The sequence below is a fragment of the Oncorhynchus masou genome, chromosome 30 (assembly GCF_036934945.1).
Source record: "Oncorhynchus masou masou isolate Uvic2021 chromosome 30, UVic_Omas_1.1, whole genome shotgun sequence".
In the NCBI taxonomy this organism is placed as follows: Eukaryota; Metazoa; Chordata; class Actinopteri; order Salmoniformes; family Salmonidae; genus Oncorhynchus; species Oncorhynchus masou.
The window spans coordinates 48,375,423-48,394,493 of NC_088241.1; the positions used below are offsets into that span (position 1 = coordinate 48,375,423).

Consider the following 19,071-nt stretch of genomic DNA (forward strand, 5'->3'; position numbering starts at 1 on the left):
CAGGGCCACAATTACTGTAATTAATAAGGGAAGGAGGGACGGAGGAGAGAAGAGAGGGATAGCTACGCCTGTGATAGTCTGACAGTGGGGGTGTGGAAGAAGAGAGACATAAGATAGCTATGTCGGTGGTGGTCTAAACATACTGCCTGTGTCAGTAATAATGTGATGACTGATTTTGTCTGGAATTGTCCGGAGAGTCGTAATCACACAGATGGAGGTAAAGCTGCAATCTAAAGAAAGTGTTATGTCGAATGAAGTGACATTTTTAATTTAGAGGGTGATACCACTTCCTTGAATTGGATCATTTTCACATATTTGTCAATGGACTGGAGTGTTTATCTATTTAATTGTGCGCGTAGTATGGATAGTAATAGGGATGGCTATAGTGGGAGACACTGAGGGGATACTACATGTCTTTCTCTGATCCCCTGCATTGCTTGATTTTTATTTTCAACAACAACCCCACACACATCATCACACACTACAAAGACAGCAGTGATTAGGGCCAGTTGTCACATTGTCAAAAAGCATCACAGCGAAAGATGTTGGGTAAAATCCCAACTAGCTTGTCACTCTCATCTTGTTAGAACTCGAATATAGAGAGGGCTAAGAAATGGATAAAGAGTAAACAACGCTAAGTGCATACCATCCCCAGTGTAACAAAATAATGCACTATTTTCTTTATTTCCGATCCAATATCCCTGAGCTTTGAAGACAAGGACCCAGAGAAAACTGACATATATTATAACTAATGGTTGTGTTTACACTGTTGTCGCTGTGTTGCTGTGGGTTTGTTTTGTTTTTGTTGTCACATCGTTAGGCGTGTCATCTTTAATTCAGAAGAAAATGGAGAGCTGTGGTGCTGACTCACAGAGAGATAGGAGTGGGGGCACAAGAGAGACAGAGCAGAAACAGACCGACAGAAAGACATACAGAGAGACAGAGAGAGACATGAGAAAGAGAGTGAGAGGGATGCATGTCAAGGGTTTTCATCCCTAAGGTGTGTGTATCCTGTCCTCTCTGTTCGACTGCGTCCTCATCTCATATTCAGCTTGAATGAAAGTCTTTGCCAAGCCAAACCTACTGAACTGTACAATGAATATTTCATGTCTATGAGGGAACAGAAGATAATCATTTTTTTTGGTGGAAAATATCACCATCTGTTGGAAAGTCTCTGTCCCTTCTTAGTTGCACATTCAATTTCCACATGAAATAATGTTCTCACATTGTGGTATAATGAAGGAACCCAATGTCATATCTAATAAATACATTCAAGGGACAAAACACAATCATCTGATCCTATCTACAGATTTAATGTATCAAGCGAGACATGTATCTCATTCAGCCTTATACCTAAATAAGCTATATTCTAGTCTCAATACATTGTGAAGCTAATAAGTCAATTAACATTTGAAAACAGAGACATATGGAGAGACACTGACAGCTGTGTGTGTGCGTGTGCGTGTACGTGTGCGTGTGCGTGTGCATGTGTGTGTGTGTGTGTGTGTGTGTGTGTGTGTGTGTGTGTTTATGCAAGTGCGTGCATCCCGCGTGCATATTAGCCCCCTTCAATCTTTAATCAAGTCCCATCACCCGCTATCGATATGTCCTCCAGGTGGGTAATATCATTTGCAATCAAAACACAAATTCCCCAGCATCGTTTTAATCATGAATCTGTCAACCCTTATCAGCGACATTACAATTAGTTGCCTGGCGCACAATCACAGGGGAATGAATATATTTAAGCCTATATTTCATTCTCTGTGGGTGTCGGGATCTACTTAGGCACACTGCGGGGTGCCATCTGATGGTGAAGATCATCAAATTACCCACGGTTATTTAATGATGCTAGAGGTTTGGTTAAGAATGGTCTGACTGTCACAAAATTGCGATCAAATGATTCAACTAGGCCTGCTGTAAATTGTGACATGTTTTTTTTTTTGCTAATATACAGGCCCATATTATGTGGCATATTAAAACGTGGCCCATGGTGCATATTTCAGAAAACGTTTGTTTGAGTAAGGCTTATACAGTACCTTAATTAATCAATCCAAAAGTTAACTGTAACGTGTATTAGGCTATGAATAAAATGCTAGTTTAATGGGAACATACATGTATGTATGGAGTAATACATAGACGTGTCTCAGTTGAAAATTAAAATTGGTGCTCTAGAGACGCAGAAAATATTGATATTTTTCAATGAGATCAGGAATCGACATGATATAGAACTCACCGCCCGCGCACCCTATTGTTGAGGGAATGGTTTCAGCACCACGAAGTAGTGGACAGCTCCACACCGTTCCACACCTATCATCATCATACAGGCAGCATCAGGCAAACATGTGCCCGATAGTTCAAGCGCGTTTCTTATTCGCCCCAAGTTTTAACAGAGATGATCCATGAAGGGGATCAAACAAACTGTCACTCTTTTACCACAAATCCAAGAATTGAATACGTCCCATTGGGAATGCTGTGTGAAGGTTTAGATGCGACATAAAACAAGAAAACTGCTTCCACAGACTACACAGATTCACTATCAAAGCAAGTATTTGTTTACAAACAAAATGCTCTGGGAAAGGGATGACAATACAGCAGCCTAGTGTGGAATCCACGGAAAGCTAGATACATAAACTGTGGCCGTTGATTGGTTTAGATGTAGCATACATAATGCACATATGCCTCAATTCTTGAGATGTATTTAAATACCGCAGTAAGCTTTTTTGATCACTGTAAAGTTTGTCTCCGGTGCGCTCAGATTCATAACATCATAAAGGGAGGCACTGCTTGAGCCTACTGTTTTCACCAAACATTCAGGAGACTCAAATGCGAGTTAGTCCACCATTCTCAATCACTCTAAAACAAAGATTTTCTCGACTGACTCATATTGTGAATTTGGAATATTTTCAAACACTGTTTCTCCCAGTTATTGCAGGCAAAGCCAAAACAAATGGAATGCCATGAAACGCAGAATGAATCATTGAGGACACCAAATAATTTGGAACCGTTTTGATGTATTTTCTTTACTTCAATTACACAATGCTTTGTTAATACAGGTGTGAACAAGACAGCAGATCCTGAAACACAGACACTGAAACATGCAAAGACCGCATGACATTCAGAAAAATAATGAGGGAAACTCACCATTGACGGATATAATCCGAAGACCGTGATTGAAATCACCGGGTATAGGACACTAAATAGAGCACGCATTCTGTCTATCGGGAACAGTTACACTTTTCTCGCTTTATTCACCCACAGCCCTCGTTGCAGGAATGCGTCCGCGTCGCTGCCTGTATTGGCTGTGCCCACCGCCGTTCAGAGCGCTCCAATGGAACAAGACGGATAGATCCGCGTTCATTCCCAACGCCCGAGGACTCTTGTGTGAAGCAGAGCCAACGCGCCGGTCTGATCAACACACGCCAGTGACACCACAGAGAAAAGTTTATGCCACGGGACGAGACAGACGTACGAGGCTGCAGGGGAGTCGCACAACGGATATGACATCATTTGGTGTGTGTCCTGGGTGTTGGGAAGACATTTTTATTGATGTTGATCAGTGCCAAGACCTGCCACTCCCCACACAGTGCCCGGAGAATAGGCAAAAGCTAAGAACAGGCAACAGTTACAAAACACACACCTTCCTCTGTGATAGGCTAGTATGTGTTGGAGTTTTCACTACCAAAACATGACACCACTTGTAGCAAAACAATATGTGCGTTGACTGTTAATGATTACAGGTGCATAACAAACTAGATAGGATGATATAAATCATATTGAAATGAATAGATCATTTGAAGCATGAAGTGATACATTACAAATGTTCCAATTTTAAGAATGCACCACCTTGTCACGACTTCCGCCAAAGTCGGGTCCTCTCCTTGTTCGGGTGGCACTCGGCCGTCGGCGTCGCCGGACTTCTAGCCATCATCGATCCCCTTTTCATTTTCCATGTGTTTTGTCTTGTTTTTCCTCACACCTGGTTTCAATTCCCTCAATCATTTGTTGTGTATTTAACCCTCTGTCCCCCCCATGTCTTTGTGTTGTATGGTTTATTGTAAGTGCTTGTGCACGTGTTGATTGGTGCGCGACGGGTTTTTGTACCCAAATGTGTTGCTATTTTTATGCTGTGGATTTTTCTATTAAACTGCTCCGGTTATTACCAAGATCTGCTCTCCTGCATCTGACTTCCCTGCCACCGATTACGCACCCCTTACACACCTTCAGATGGAAATGTGCAGTGCATCAATTGACTGTGCAATCAGGCATACACATACCAAACTACATGTACCTCCATTTACAGTACTACTACGAAAGCAAACTGATATTGGTCTGAATTCCAGCCAGTTCCCTTCTTCAACAGCCACATTTAGTGTGGCAGGTGAAATGTGTAACAGATGAAGCGTTATTATGTGTTCTTGAATCATTGATGTTTGAAGTTGAAGCCCAAATGGGGTTTGTTTACAACAGCAGCAGCAGAAGAAATATCACACATCAGACAGTTACCTTCTTCCCTCTCCCTGTGATATTTCTCAATCTATTCGTCAGAGCAGTGGTAGAGAGGTGAGATGTGGCCGGCGCGTGCCGCGCATCAGGAGAGGGAGAGGGAGGGCTGATCGGGAGATGCCAGTGAGCTCGATTGCCAGTGGCGACCACCACAGTTACAGCTGGAAAAGATGTGGTGCTTGGAGGAGAGAGACATCGTACTGAGCTGGCTTGATGAAAGGGTTCCTGCTCTGTAGCAGACTGAGAGACTATGCATTGTATAGCCTGCATCGGAGGAGAGGAGGATACAATCATCTTTTTATATTGCATATGCAGATGGATATGATATAGGGAGATCGTGATTTCTTTCTTCTCAGCTCTCTCACTCCATCTCTCCCTTTGTCCCTTGCTCTCACGTTCTCTTTATCTCCCCTACTCTAAATGTCCATCTTCTTTCCCCCTTTTCTCTCTCTCCGCGTCGCTCTGCTTCTGTCCGCCTCTCACACAGGAGAGAGACTCATGTTCACCAACAGATGTATCCTTTTTACACATTATAATAGAGAATGTGTCCTAATGTGAATGGCCTCCTTGAGTATTTTTCTGCATTGTTATTGTATTGACACTTGGCAGCTGCTGTCCTTGGTGATGCTTCAAAAGAAAAGGCGATATGAACAACCATGAACCACCAACAACCAGGCACCCAGCTCACTACTACTGGCAGAACTGACGGCCCAACTTCTTTTCCCCTGTTTAATAACTATTAGAACCGTAACTGAAAAACGTCATTGATCGAACACAAATTTGAATAGTTACTGTGTTTTTCCTGATTATTATCAGTATTTTAGCGATGCCCTTTCCATCCTCACTTACAATGAATACATTGACATGAGTCCATTAATTATGATCTCTGGTTCAGAAGGCAATATGAGAATGGATTCAAACTAAATAATTATATTGAGGAGGCGTTGAGAAAATGTGGGCAATCTACATATTCAGAGATAAATGTGTTATATGAGCCTTCCCTTCCGTGTTGTTGTAGATGAAATGCCATTTACCCATACACATACCTATTGAATAATTCACAGGTCCATTACTGCCTATTTATCTGACAGTATTGGCTTTGCTAAAGCAGTATTATCGGCCTCCCTCCCTCCCTCCCTCCCTCCCTCCCTCCCTCCCTCCCTCCCCTCCCTCCCTCCCTCCCTCCCTCCCTCCCTCCCTCCCTCCCTCACTCACTCACTCACTCACTCCCTCCCTCCCTCCCTCACTCACTCACTCACTCACTCACTCACTCACTCACTCACTCACTCCCTCTCTCTCTCTCCCTCTCTCTCTCTCTCTCTCTCTCTCTCTCTCTCTCTCTCTCTCTCTCTCTCTCTCTCTCTCTCTCTCTCTCTCTCTCTCTCTCGCTCTCTCTCTCTCTCTCTCTCCCTTCCTCCCTCTCTCTCTCCATTCCCTAGTTTACATCAGTCAGTCACGGTCAGTTATTGTAGAAGGAACCTTGGTTCAAAGTGACACACACACAGTTTCTCAACTTTGAGTGAGTGGGAGTGACTCAGGTGCATGTTGTGGTGGTGGTGGTGGGGGGGGGGTTCAGCATAGTTCTAATGAGCAGTCTGGGGAGGGCGGATCAGCTGCCATGGAATCAGTCTTAGTGCACAGTAAGCAGCTGGCTGGGGCAAAAACGCCCGTGTGCGCACACACACACACACACACACACACACACACACACACACACACACACACACACACACACACACACACACACACACACACACGTCATCAATTTCACCTTCCTTCTGTCTCTTCAGGGACCACACTACCTGGTCATTAACTTGTTCCCCTCTCTGTCCACCCTCTCTCTCCCTCTCCCCCATTCAGGCGTTATCTGACCTCTCTTTGTTCCCCTCTCTGTCCACCCTCTCTCTCCCTCTCCCCCATTCAATCTGTCTGTATCTGACCTCTCTTTGTTCCCCTCTCTGTCCACCCTCTCTCTCCCTGTCCCCCATTCAATCTGTCTGTATCTGACCTCTCTTTGTTCCCCTCTCTGTCCACCCTCTCTTTCCCCCTCCCCCATTCAGGCTTTATCTGACCTCTCTTTGTTCCCCTCTCTGTCCACCCTCTCTCTCCCCCTCCCCCATTCAGTCTGTCTGTATCTGACCTCTCTTTGTTCCCCTCTCTGTCCACCCTCTCTTTCCCCCTCCCCCATTCAGGCTTTATCTGACCTCTCTTTGTTCCCCTCTCTGTCCACCCTCTCTTTCCCCCTCCCCCATTCAATCTGTCTGTATCTGACCTCTCTCTGTTCCCCTCTCTGTCCACCCTCTCTTTCCCCCTCCCCCATTCAGTCTGTCTGTATCTGACCTCTCTCTGTTCCCCTCTCTGTCCAACTTCTCACTCCACTTCCCCAATTCAGTTTGTCTGTATCTGACCTCTCTCTATTCCCCTCTCCCCAACATTACACCTCTCTGTCCGATAGCTCACATTAGGAGAACATAGAACTTTTTGCCAAAGAAGTCCTTTCTCTGTTCACTTCTTACTACAAAAAGTACTTTCATACAGTACTTGCATCTTACAGCGTGGGAGTATGTGTATCTAACCAGCCACTAATTACATTCAGCTTTGTGCTCTGAGAGTTTTATCATGGACAGCAGGATACATTAACGCCTAAGCGTCTAAGCCTTTGGAGTGGGCTGGGTGGGGGTTCTACTAAGCTAACATATTGTTTTAAAATAGTCATACCATGGATCATTTAGCTACTCCATTTGGAATCTTACGAGCCCTGTAGGTATCCCCCCCAAAAATATATTTATAAAAGATCTTACTTCTATTAGCCCATAGAAAGGCCACCGCAGCTGTGGAGGGCCAACATCGGCAGAGGAAAAAAAAAACTGATCTCTATAGTTTAAACCAGGGGAGAACAACTAACCCCTCTCATTGAAGCCACAGAAGTTCAAGGCCGACCACGGTACTTGCAGGCATTGTCAGCAGGAAACAGGATCCCACTGGATACAGACAACGTCTAGTTGTGATTTACACTGGGTTGAACTGTCAACTAACGTGAATTAAACATGAAATCTACAAATCAAATCAAATCAATTGGTGTTACTCAATGAGTGGGTGCAGCACTGAGCTAGCCTGCAACATTACTTCCTGTAGTAGCTCACACTGCTTTTGTAATGTCTCGATGAGTCAATGCGCCATTGAGTCTTAACATAGGAATGAATGGTGTCATATATATATATATATATATATATATATATATATATATATATATATATATATATATATATATATACACACTGTATATACAGTTCTTGGTTTTAACAGACGGATTTTGATGTGGATTTTTTTTTAAATCATGCCATTTAGATTAACGCGGACAATCGACTCTATATTAAAAGGTAAAGACAACTTAATTTCATTGGGACTAGCTTCCTACGGTTGTTTGAATAAGTGTTTGAATTACCTTTTCCAATGCTTGTGTACTGTCATTCTCCTGAAATGAAAACAGAGGAACTCTTTCCATTTTTAATCTCAGGCAATGAAGCTTGGGAGATTGAAAGCAGAGGCATAGGAGTCAGTTTAAGGGAGCGGGGGAGAGAGGGAGGGCAGGAGAGGGCCAGAGAGGGAGCCATTGAAGGGATAGCGTGGGGTAGAAGGAGAGTCAGAGAGACATGGCTGAATGAGAGAAAGCAAGAGGCAGAGAGACGGGAAGAAAGAGTTAGACATGGCTGAATGAGAGAAAGCAAGAGGCAGAGAGACGGGAAGAAAGAGTTAGACATGGCTGAACCAGAGAAAGCAAGAGGCAGAGAGACGGGAAGAAAGAGTTAGACATGGCTGAATGAGAGAAAGCAAGAGGCAGAGAGACGGGAAGAAAGAGTTAGACATGGCTGAATGAGAGAAAGCAAGAGGCAGAGAGACGGGAAGAAAGAGTTAGACATGGCTGAACCAGAGAAAGCAAGAGGCAGAGAGACGGGAAGAAAGAGTTAGACATGGCTGAACCAGAGAAAGCAAGAGGCAGAGAGACGGGAAGAAAGAGTTAGACATGGCTGAACCAGAGAAAGCAAGAGGCAGAGAGACGGGAAGAAAGAGTTAGACATGGCTGAACCAGAGAAAGCAAGAGGCAGAGAGACGGGAAGAAAGAGTTAGACATGGCTGAACCAGAGAAAGCAAGAGGCAGAGAGACAGGAGGGAAGAATAGAGGTGAGCCAAAGACAAGGCAATGACAGAAAAGACGTACTTAAGAGACCACCAGCTTCATCTCTCATTTAAACACAAGTCCTGCTTGAAGATGGAGAAGCCTACTAGATCAATCAGAAAGTACATGGTCAATTACCTCATTCAGTAGACTCCTGATTGTCTTCTCAATCTCTAGTACTTCTCTCAAGTTAAGTAATGCCTTCCCGGAGTGTCTGTAGTCTGAATACAAATCACACTCTACAGATGTGAAGCATACAGGACGCCTCTGCTCAACTCTCTCCATCACGATAATATTTGATCTTCCAAAAATGCTTCATTTCTCTCTCTTTGTCTGTGACTGTCTGTGCAGTCCTCAGGGTTTTCTGACCCGACCACTCAACTGTCTCGAGACACTGTCGGTTGTCAGTGTCTCTGTTTATATCTGATTTGTTGTGGAGTGTGGGTGGTGATTTGTTGTGGAGTGTGGATGGTAGAGATGGTAGAGGCTGCCACATTGCCTGAATGGGCAGCAGACTTGGCAGGCTCCACATCTCTTGCCAAACCAGAGGGCATCATTAAACCTCACATCATGCTTGCCCACATCTGTGTGTGTGTGTGTGTTTGATTCCCTGCCAAGACAAACTAGAGGGCATCATCCAACCTTACCCCATGCCACATGCCAGGAACCTCAGCTGACCCCAATGCCTCCATCCACCTGCAGAGATCCAGCAGACAAAGCTGGTTGAAATAACATCATTATGGTAGTAATGAGGTTGTAATTGAGTTATTTCAATCAGTTTTCCCCACTGTAACCATCTCTATCAGCCTGGACAGCAGAGGCATGGAGACAGCGAGGCAGAGTTGTATACTTGGCCTCCACCAACCGTTCGCTGTACTAGGGAGGGAGTGGAGATGAAAATGTTAGAAGGAGGCCAAGGATGATTATCTTTCCCAATCATGTTGTTAGTATGGTACTGGTAATGGGGCAGGTGGCTGGGCAGGTCTGCACCAGACAGCTAAACGTATTGGGCCAGATGGGGAGTGCCAGCCCGAAGCCAACACAAACAGCGTGAGTTTGTCTTTGTGTTTCTGCTTTGTGAAGGGAAGGAAGAGACAGGGAGTCACGTTCCATGCTTCCACGGGGGCATGGCAGAATGTTGTCAGTATCGAACCAAACTAGCATCATTTTCATTACTACTGTATATGTTGGATAAACATTGGCATGATTGACACTATTGTTGCATTTTGCTAGGAAAATTGGGTTTTGTCATGGCTGCTAGATTTGGGGGCACATGTAACGCAGTGTTAAAATGACCCTGAGCCATGCAGTCAAATGATGAAAACAAGTGACTTACATTAATTATACACATTTTATGCATTATACAAACACTAACTTTAAATTGCATTGGGGTCCTGTGTAGAATGCCATAGAAGTTGTAAAAATATATAATATGGGCACCTTCAGACTATTCAAGGTGTTTTGAAATAAACCGATTGGCCGTGCACAAACACGTGTTACTGTAAATATTGTATACTTTCATAAAAATGTGTATATTTTCTGCAAAATCATTACATATGCCTATGATAATATGCTAATTCATTAACAGACCTATATGATATAAATGATTCGGAGACAGATGATCGTTTCTTACACTACAGTTCGAAAGTTTGGGGTCACTAAGAAATGTCCTTGTTGTTGAAAGAAAAGCACTTTTTTTTGTCCATTAAAATAACATCAGATTGATCAGAAATACAGTGTAGACAATGCTAATGTTGTAAATGACTACTGTAGCTGGAAAAGGCTGATTTTTAATGGAATATCTACATAGGCGTACAGAGGCCCATTAGCAGCAAACGTCACTCCTGTGTTCCAATGGCGCGTTGTGTTAGATAATCCAAGTTTATCATTTTCAAAGGCTGACTGATCATTAGAAAACCCTTTTGCAATTACGTTAGCACAGCTGAAATCTGTTGTCATGATTAAAGAAGCAATAAAACTGGCCTTCTTTAGACTAGTTGAGTATCTGATGCACCAGCATTTGTGGGTTCAATTTCAGGCTCAAAATGGCCAGAAACAAATAATTTTCTTCTGAAACTCGTCAGTCTATTCTTGTTCTGAGAAATGAAGGCTATTCCATTCGAGAAATTGCCAAGAAACTGAAGATATCGTACAACGCTGTGTACTATTTCCGTCACAGAACAGAGCAAACTGGCTCTAACCAGAATAGAAGGAGGAGTGGGAGGCCCCAGTGCACAACTGAGCAAGAGGATATTAGAGCAGAGGTGTGGACTTGAGTCACATGAATTGGACTCAAGTCAGACTCAAGTCACAAATATGATGACTTGCAACTCGACTTTGACTTTAACACTTTGACTTGTGACTTAACCTGGACGTGAGCCTTTTGACTCAAACTGACTTGATACCCTCCCCAAGCCCAAATATGATAAATGATGCTCATAAATAAAGTGTGCAGTGCATCAACTCTTCATTTAACGGATTACAGTTTGAATCGGACAGCAGCCAATCAAATCAACTTGTGCCAGCTGAGAAAAAGTTGCGAGTGGCAATGCAGAGGAATGTTGGTGGGTGAATTCAGTCAGAGCCCTTGGAAAGATGATACCCCAAATTATTATTTTCGGATATAGAGACCAAGTTGTATCAACAGAAAATGGATTGCAACTTGCAAAACATGCGGGAAGAAAATTACAGACGGAGGCGCAACAACTTCCAACTTTGTTTGACATTTGAAGCGGCACAAAGAACGGTAAGTCCGGGCCAATATAGCCGACAGCTATATATAACTTTGCTTGTGTAGCATGTAGGCTAACGTAACATTAAGTCAACGAGCCTCCACACAGTCAGTCAGTGCGGGAACGTAATCATTGCACCTAAGATTGAGCTACAACTGGCTAGGCAGTTGGTAGCCTAAATCCTGCCTGATGTTACTGCTGTTCCTAAAACCACTGACATATGTTAGTCTACTGTAACCACACAGAGTGTGTGTGTGAGAGAGAAGGTTGGGTGATTGTCAAGCCTACATCGCCCGATTGCGTCCCATAGCGGGTGTCATTCTCATGGCTACCCATAAATTTCCATGGAAATATAATGTTAATTTGGAAAGTAAAAAAATATATATTTTAAAGCATTCATGATTAGCGCAAATGTATTATACTAACTATTACCCTTGTTAAAAATATGAAATGGTATTACGTTTGGTGAAGAGCACATTATGACTTGTTATACGACTTGAAACTCAAAGTTTAGGACTTGAGACTTGACTCGAACCTGCCTGTCTTGACTTGGGACTTGACTTGAGTGCTAAGACTTGAGACTTACTCGTGACTTGTAAAACAATGACTTGGTCCCACCTCTGCATTAGAGTGTCTAGTTTGAGAAACAGATGCCTCACAAGTCCTCAACTGGCAGCTTCACTAAATAGTACCTGCAAAACACCAGTCTCAATGTCAACAGTGAAGAGGTGACCCCTGGATGCTGGACTTCCAGGCAGAGTTCCTCTGTCCAGTGTCTGTGTTCTTTTGCCCATCTTAATATTTCCTTTTGTTGGCCAGTCTAAGATATGGCTTTTTCTTTGCAACTCTGCCTAAAAGGCCAGCATCCCGGAGTCACCTCTTCACTGCTAATGTTGAGACTGGTGTTTGTGTTTTGCGGGTATACAGCGTTGTACGAGACCTTCAGTTTCTTGGCAATTTCTCGAATGGAATAGCCTTAATTTTTCAGAACAAGAATAGACTGACGAGTTTCAGAAGAAAGTTATTTGTTTCTGGCCATTTTGAGCCTGTAATTGAACCCACAAATGCTGACGCTCCAGATACTCAACTAGTCTAAAGAAGGCCAGTTTTATTGCTTCTTTAATCATGACAACAGTTTTCAGCTGTGCTAACATAATTGCAAAACTGTTTTCTAATGATAAATTAGCCTATTAAAATGATAAACTTTAATTAGCTAACACAACGTGCCATTGGAACACAGGAGTGATGTTTGCTGATAATGGGCCTCTGTACGCCTGTGTAGATATTCCATTAAAAATCAGCCTTTTCCAGCTACAGTAGTCATTTACAACATTAACAATGCCTACACTGCATTTCAGATCAATCTGATGTTATTTTAATGAACAAATAAAAAAGTGCTTTTCTTTCAAAATCAAGGAAATTTCTTAGTGACCCCAAACTTTTGAATGGTAGTTTATATATTAAAATGACTTGCCTAGTTCAAGTGGTCTCTGAGCAATAAGAGTACAGATTAAACATGATACAAATGCCCCTGCTCTCCCCTATCATATGGCATACATCTATTGTCCACCTGCCAACCCTCTCTCAACACCGGAATACCGAACAGTACTATAGTCCCAATCTAGGCTAATGTAAAACAGTACTGCTGTACCTTCCCCACTGAGACTGGCCTTCACCACAACTTAGTAAGGGACACTGACTCATCATCCTCCTTTTGTTTTCTCACTGTCTCTCCCTCCTTCCCTTCTTCTCTCTATGTCCTAAACACAATGCATAGTAGCTCTCTGTGATAAGGTACACTGGTGGTGTTTCTAATTAGTACAAAGTTCTGGTGTATGTGTGGGTATGTGTGTGCGCAGTGCGTGAGTAAGTGCGTGTGCATTTGGCGAGTGCATGAGAGAGTCTGCACCTGTGGTGTTTTTCATTAGTACAAAGTTCTGGTGTGTGTGTGTCTGTGTGTGTGCGTGTGTGTATGCGTGTGTGCGCACAGTGCGTGAGTGCGTGTGTATTTGGCGAGTGCATGAGAGAGTCTGTCTGTGTGTCTGTGTGTGTGTTAGTGTGCATGTGTGTGTTACATGTGTGTGTTAGTGTGTATGTGTTTGTGTGTTAGTGTGTATGTGTGTGTGTGTTAGTGTGCATGTGTGTGTGTGTGTGTGTGTGTGTGTGTGTGTGTGTGTGTGTGTGTGTGTGTGTGTGTGTGTGTGTGTGTGTTAGTGTGCATGTGTGTGTGTGTTAGTGTGCATGCGGGTGTGTGTTAGTGTGCATGTGGGTGTGTGTGCGTTAGTGTGCATGTGTGTGTGTTAGTGTGCATGTGTGTGTGTGCGCGTGTGTTGAAGCTCAAGTCAGTTCTCTTCACAAAAAGCCCTTTCTGCAGGAGAGTGACCATCCACTTCTGTCACCCACCCACACAAGTCTCAAATTATCCCTGAAACATGTCATGAAAATGTCAACTTTGCCGTCTTAGGGTCACATACTCTGTAATGGCCAATTCATCTTTACAGTGGAGGCTATTGAAGGGAGGACGGCTCATAATATTGGCTGAAACGGAGCGAATGGAAATCATACGTTTGATGTATTTGATACCATTCCACTGATTCCACCTCCTGTGCATCTTAACTGCTGAGGCATCCAGTGCCTCGCAGTTCTTTCATGTGTACATTTTATTCCTACTAGCACTGAGTTTGCTAATAGCTACTTTATTGAGGGAAAACGTACTTGCTATGCCTAAGATATGTGGTTGACCCCCTAGCTATCTTAAGATGAATCCACTGACTCTAAGTCTCTCTGGATAAGAGCATCTGCTAAATGACTAAAATGTAAATGTACAATTGAAATAATGATATAAGAATAATAAGTATAATACATGTTTACTGTGCGCATCAGGTAGCCATGACCCCACTCACCGCTGGCCTTCATAAGAAAATTTGTCGCCATATTAAAATGGAAATGTGAGCAAGATGTGCTCCGTCTTCTGTCCAGGGAGGGGTTCTCTCGGTGAAGACATTCTAATTCTCCATCTCAGATAGTTATATACAGGACCTTCAGAAAGTGTTCAGGGCCATTGACTTGTTCCACATTTTGTTGTGTTACAGACATCATTTAAAACGGATCAAATTCAGATTTTGTGTCACTGAAGTCAATAAGTATTTAACCCCTTTATGATGTCAAGCCTAAATAAGTTCAGGAGTAGAAATGTGCTTAACAAGTCACATACTAAGTTGCGTTTCATTTTAAGTGACCACCCCATCTCTGTACTCCACACACACAATGTACTGCAAGGTCCCTTCGAACGAGCAGTGAATTTTAAAAACAGATATAATTACAAAGACCAGGGAGGTTTTCCAGTGGTTCACAAAGAATGGTACCTATTGATGGGTAACAAAACAAGCAGACATTGAATATCCCTTTAAGCATGGTGCAGTTATTAGCTACACTTTGGATGGTGTATCAATACACCCAGTCACTTCAAAGATACAAGCATCCTTCCTAACTCAGATGCCGGAGACAAAGGAATCCGCAGATATTTCACCATGAGGCCAATGGTGATTTGGAAACAGTTACAGAGTTTAATGGCTGTGATAGGAGAATACTGAGGATGGATCAACAACATTGTAGTTACTCCACAATACTAAACTAAATGACAGAGTGAAAAGAAGGAAGCCTGAACAGAATAAAATATTCCAAAACATGCATCCTGTTTCTGTCACGTTCTGACCTTAGTTCTTTTGTTATGTCTTTGTTTTAGTATGGTCAGCGCGTGAGTTGGGTGGGTTGTCTATGTTCCTTTTTTCTATGTTTTGGGATTTCTGTGTTTGGCCTGGTATGGTTCTCAATCAGAGGCAGCTGTCAATCGTTGTCCCTGATTGAGAACCATACTTAGGTAGCCTGGTTTCCTCCGATCCTTCGTTACAGAATCACCCACCACAACCGGACCAAGCAGCGTGGTAACAGGCAGCAGCAGCGATCTCCAGACTCCTGGACATGGGAGGAGATTTTGGACGGCAAAGGACCCTGGGCACAGGCTGGGGAATATCGCCGCCCCAAGGCAGAGCTGGAGGCAGCGAAAGCAGAGAGGCGGCGATATGAGGAGGCAGCAAGGCAGCGCGGTTGGAAGCACGAGAGGCAGCCCCAAAAATGTATTGGGAGGGTGGCACACAGGGAGTGTGCCTAAGTCAGGTAAGAGACCTGAGCCAACTCCCCGTGCTTAATGTGGAGAGATGGGGACCGGGCAGGCACCGTAATATGCCGTGAGACGCACAGTGTCCCCTGTGCGCAGTCATAGCCCGGTGCGGTACATAGCAGCGCCTCGTATCGGCCGGGCTAGAGTGGGCATCGAGCCAGGTGCCATGAAGCCGGCTCAGCACATCTGGTCTCCAGTGCGTCTCCTCGGGCCGGGGTACATGGCACCAGCCCTATGCATGGTGTCCCCGGTTCGCCAGCACAGCCCAGTGCGGGCTATTCCACCTCACCCCCTGGTCAGGCTCGGTGCTCGAGAGCTCCAGTGCGCCTTCACGGTCTGGTCTATCCGGTGCCACCTCCACGCACCAGCCCTCCCATGGCAGCCCCTCGCACCAGGCTGTTTCTCCGTCTCCTCCCTACAGGTGCTCCCGCCTGTCCAGTGCTGCCAGAGTCTTCCTCTTGCCCAGCGCTGCCAGAGTCTTCCTCCTGCCCAGCGCTGCCAGAGTCTTCCTCCTGCCCAGCTCTGCCAGAGTCTCCCATCTGTCCTGAGCTGCCAGAGCCGCCCATCTGTCCTGAGCTGCCAGAGCCGCCCGTCTGTCCTGAGCTGCCAGAGCCGCCCGTCTGTCCTGAGCTGCCAGAGCCGCCCGTCTGTCCTGAGCTGCCAGAGCCGCCCGTCAGTCAGGAGCTGCCAGAGCCGCCCGTCAGTCAGGAGCTGCCAGACCAGCCCGTCAGCCAGGAGCTGCCACAGCCATCCGTCAGCCAGGAGCTGCCGGAATCGCCTGTCACGCCGGCGCTGCCGGAATCTCCCTTCACTCCGGAGCTGCCAGAGTCTCCCGCCTGTCCGGTGCTGCCGGAATCTCCTGTCCGTCCGGTGCTGCCGGAATCTCCCATCCATTCGGGACCCGTGGCTTGGGTCCCCAGTCCGAGGTTGGCGGCGAGGGTCGCCGCTCTAAAGAGGCCACGGAGGCGGTTAAAGAGGCGGAGAAAGACTATGGTGGAGTTGTCACGCCCTGGTCTATATTTATTATGTTTATCTTCAATTATTGGGTCAGGCCAGGGTGTGACATGGGTTTATTTGTGGTTTGTTTTGTCTTGGGGTTGTGTGGGGTGTATAGCATAGTCTATGGCTGCCTGAGGCGGTTCTCAATCAGAGTCAGCTGATTATCGTTGTCTCTGATTGGGAACCATATTTAGGTAGCCATATTCTTTGAGTGTATTCGTGGGTGATTGTTCCTGTCTCTGTGTTTAGTTTCACCAGACAGGCTGTATAGTTGTTCACGTTTCCGTCTGTTGTTTTTGTTCATGTTCAGTTATTTCACGTCTAGTCTACTTTCATTAATAAATATGAGTAACTACCACGCTGCATTTTGGTCCGCTCCTCCTTCAACAGAAGAAAGCCGTTACAGGAGTGGGGTCCACGTCCCGCGCCAGAGCCGCCACCACGGACAGACACCCACCCAAACCCTCCCCTATAGGTTCAGGTTTTGCGGCCGGGGTCCGCACCTTTGGGGGGGGAGTACTGTCACATTCTGACCTTAGTTCTTTTGTGATGTCTTTGTTTTAGTATAGTCAGGGCGTGAGTTGGGTGGGTTGTCTACGTTCAGGCAGCTGTCAATCGTTGTTCCTGATTGAGAACCATACTTAGGTAGCCTGGTTTCACTTTTGAGTGGTGGGTGATTATTTTCCATGTCAGTGTTTGTTCCACACGGAACTGTTTCGGTTTTGTTTTTTCACGTTGTCGTTTATTGTTTTGTTCAGTGTTCATTATTCTTATTAAACTATATGGACACTTACCACGCTGTGCATTGGTCCTCCGATCCTTCCTACAACTCCTCCTCGTAACAATCGTTACAGTTTGCAACAAGGCACCGAAGTAATACCGTTATGTTTGGGGCAAATCCAACACAACGCATCGTTGAGTACCACTCTTCATAATTTCAAGTAAGGTGGTGGCAGCATCGTGTTATGGGTATGCTTGTCATCGGCAAGGACCAGGGAGTTTTTTTTGTTGGGTAAAAATAAACAGAATAGAGCTAAGCACAGGCAAACTGTGTTCAGTCTGCTTTCCAACAGACACTGGGAGACAAATTCACCATTCAGCAGTACAATTACCTAAAACACAAGGTCAAATATATACTGGAGTTGCTTACCAAGGTGACATTGAATGTTCCCTGAGTGGTCAAGTTACAGTTTTGACTGAAATCGGCTTGAAAATCTATGGCAAGACTTGAAAATGGCTGTCAATGATCAACAACCAACTTGACGGAGCTTGAAGATTTTTTAAAAGAATATTGGGCAAATGTTGTTGAATCCAGGTGTGCAAAGCTCTACCCATAAATATTCACAGCTGTAATCAGTGACATAGGGGGTTGATTACTTATCTAATCAAGTTTATTTTTCCATAATTTTAAAATAAATGTTAGAATTTCTGTTCCAATTTGACAATACAGAGTATTTTGTGTAAATCATTGACAAAATGACAATGCAATCAATTTTCATCCCACCTTGTAACACAACAAAATGTGGAAAAAGTCAAGGGGTGTGAATACTTTCTGAAAGCACTGTAGCTGTCACTGCACACTGCACACGTGAATGGGAGAGATAGATTCAGAGTCTGCAATCACGTCATATACATAAAAACACTGCTGCATTCCAGTCACATCGCGTCTACTAAACACAGAATTGATTTTTCACTCCTCCTATTCGCCTGCTCTGACATAACTACGTCTAGGATATATGGGCCCATCACAAACTAATCGTATTACCCTGCACCGCGCTGAGGTGAGGAAGAGAAGATAGAAGTAAAGAAGGAAGGTGATGCCAATATTACTACATGCACCTTTAATGTGTGTCCTGGGGATTCCAAGATCCTGTATGACTCAATCATGTGCTAAGCAGGAGACACTCCAATGAATGCAGGAGTGAGTGCTGTAATATAACTGTGCTTTACTGTACTATACCCCTTGTGGATGGTACCAGACATTTTAACACCTGTCCTGGCTGTCATATATGATGGTATTTTCAAGTAAGGACAACTTTATATTTTCTGAGCTATGGACTATGATAACTTCAAAATACTAGGTATGCTAATTTCTGTTAACCTAATTTTTTGTCTCTAGCTCTCTCTCTCTCTCTCTCTCACACACACACACACACACACACACACACACACACACACACACACACACACACACACACACACACACACACACACACACACACACACACACACACACACACACACACACACACACACACACACACACACAAAAGCAGGTAATTGCCCTCCCATCTAAACACACGATTTCCATGGAATTAATAATTGATAGAATCAATTACAAGCCGTTCCGAGACAGCCAGGGTTTGCAACAGGGGACCCTTGTAAAACCACTCTGCACTTCTCAAACATACACACAGTAGTGGGCGTCGTAGGTTTGGCTCCATAGAAATAGTACAATCCATTATCACAAACTTCTCTCT

The 19,071-nt window shown here is 44.4% G+C and overlaps 1 protein-coding gene across 1 annotated transcript in view; it reads right to left on the reverse strand.

Annotated features, from left to right (window-relative positions):
- Positions 1-3,391, reverse strand: part of olfm3a (olfactomedin 3a) — a 29,313-nt gene extending 25,922 nt beyond the window's left edge. The window contains exon 1 of the mRNA XM_064949894.1: positions 3,142-3,391. Within this exon, the coding sequence (XP_064805966.1) occupies positions 3,142-3,210 (69 nt within the window). The 5' untranslated portion in view covers positions 3,211-3,391. The remainder of the gene's footprint in view (positions 1-3,141) is intronic.
- Positions 3,392-19,071: the final 15,680 nt, after the last annotated feature.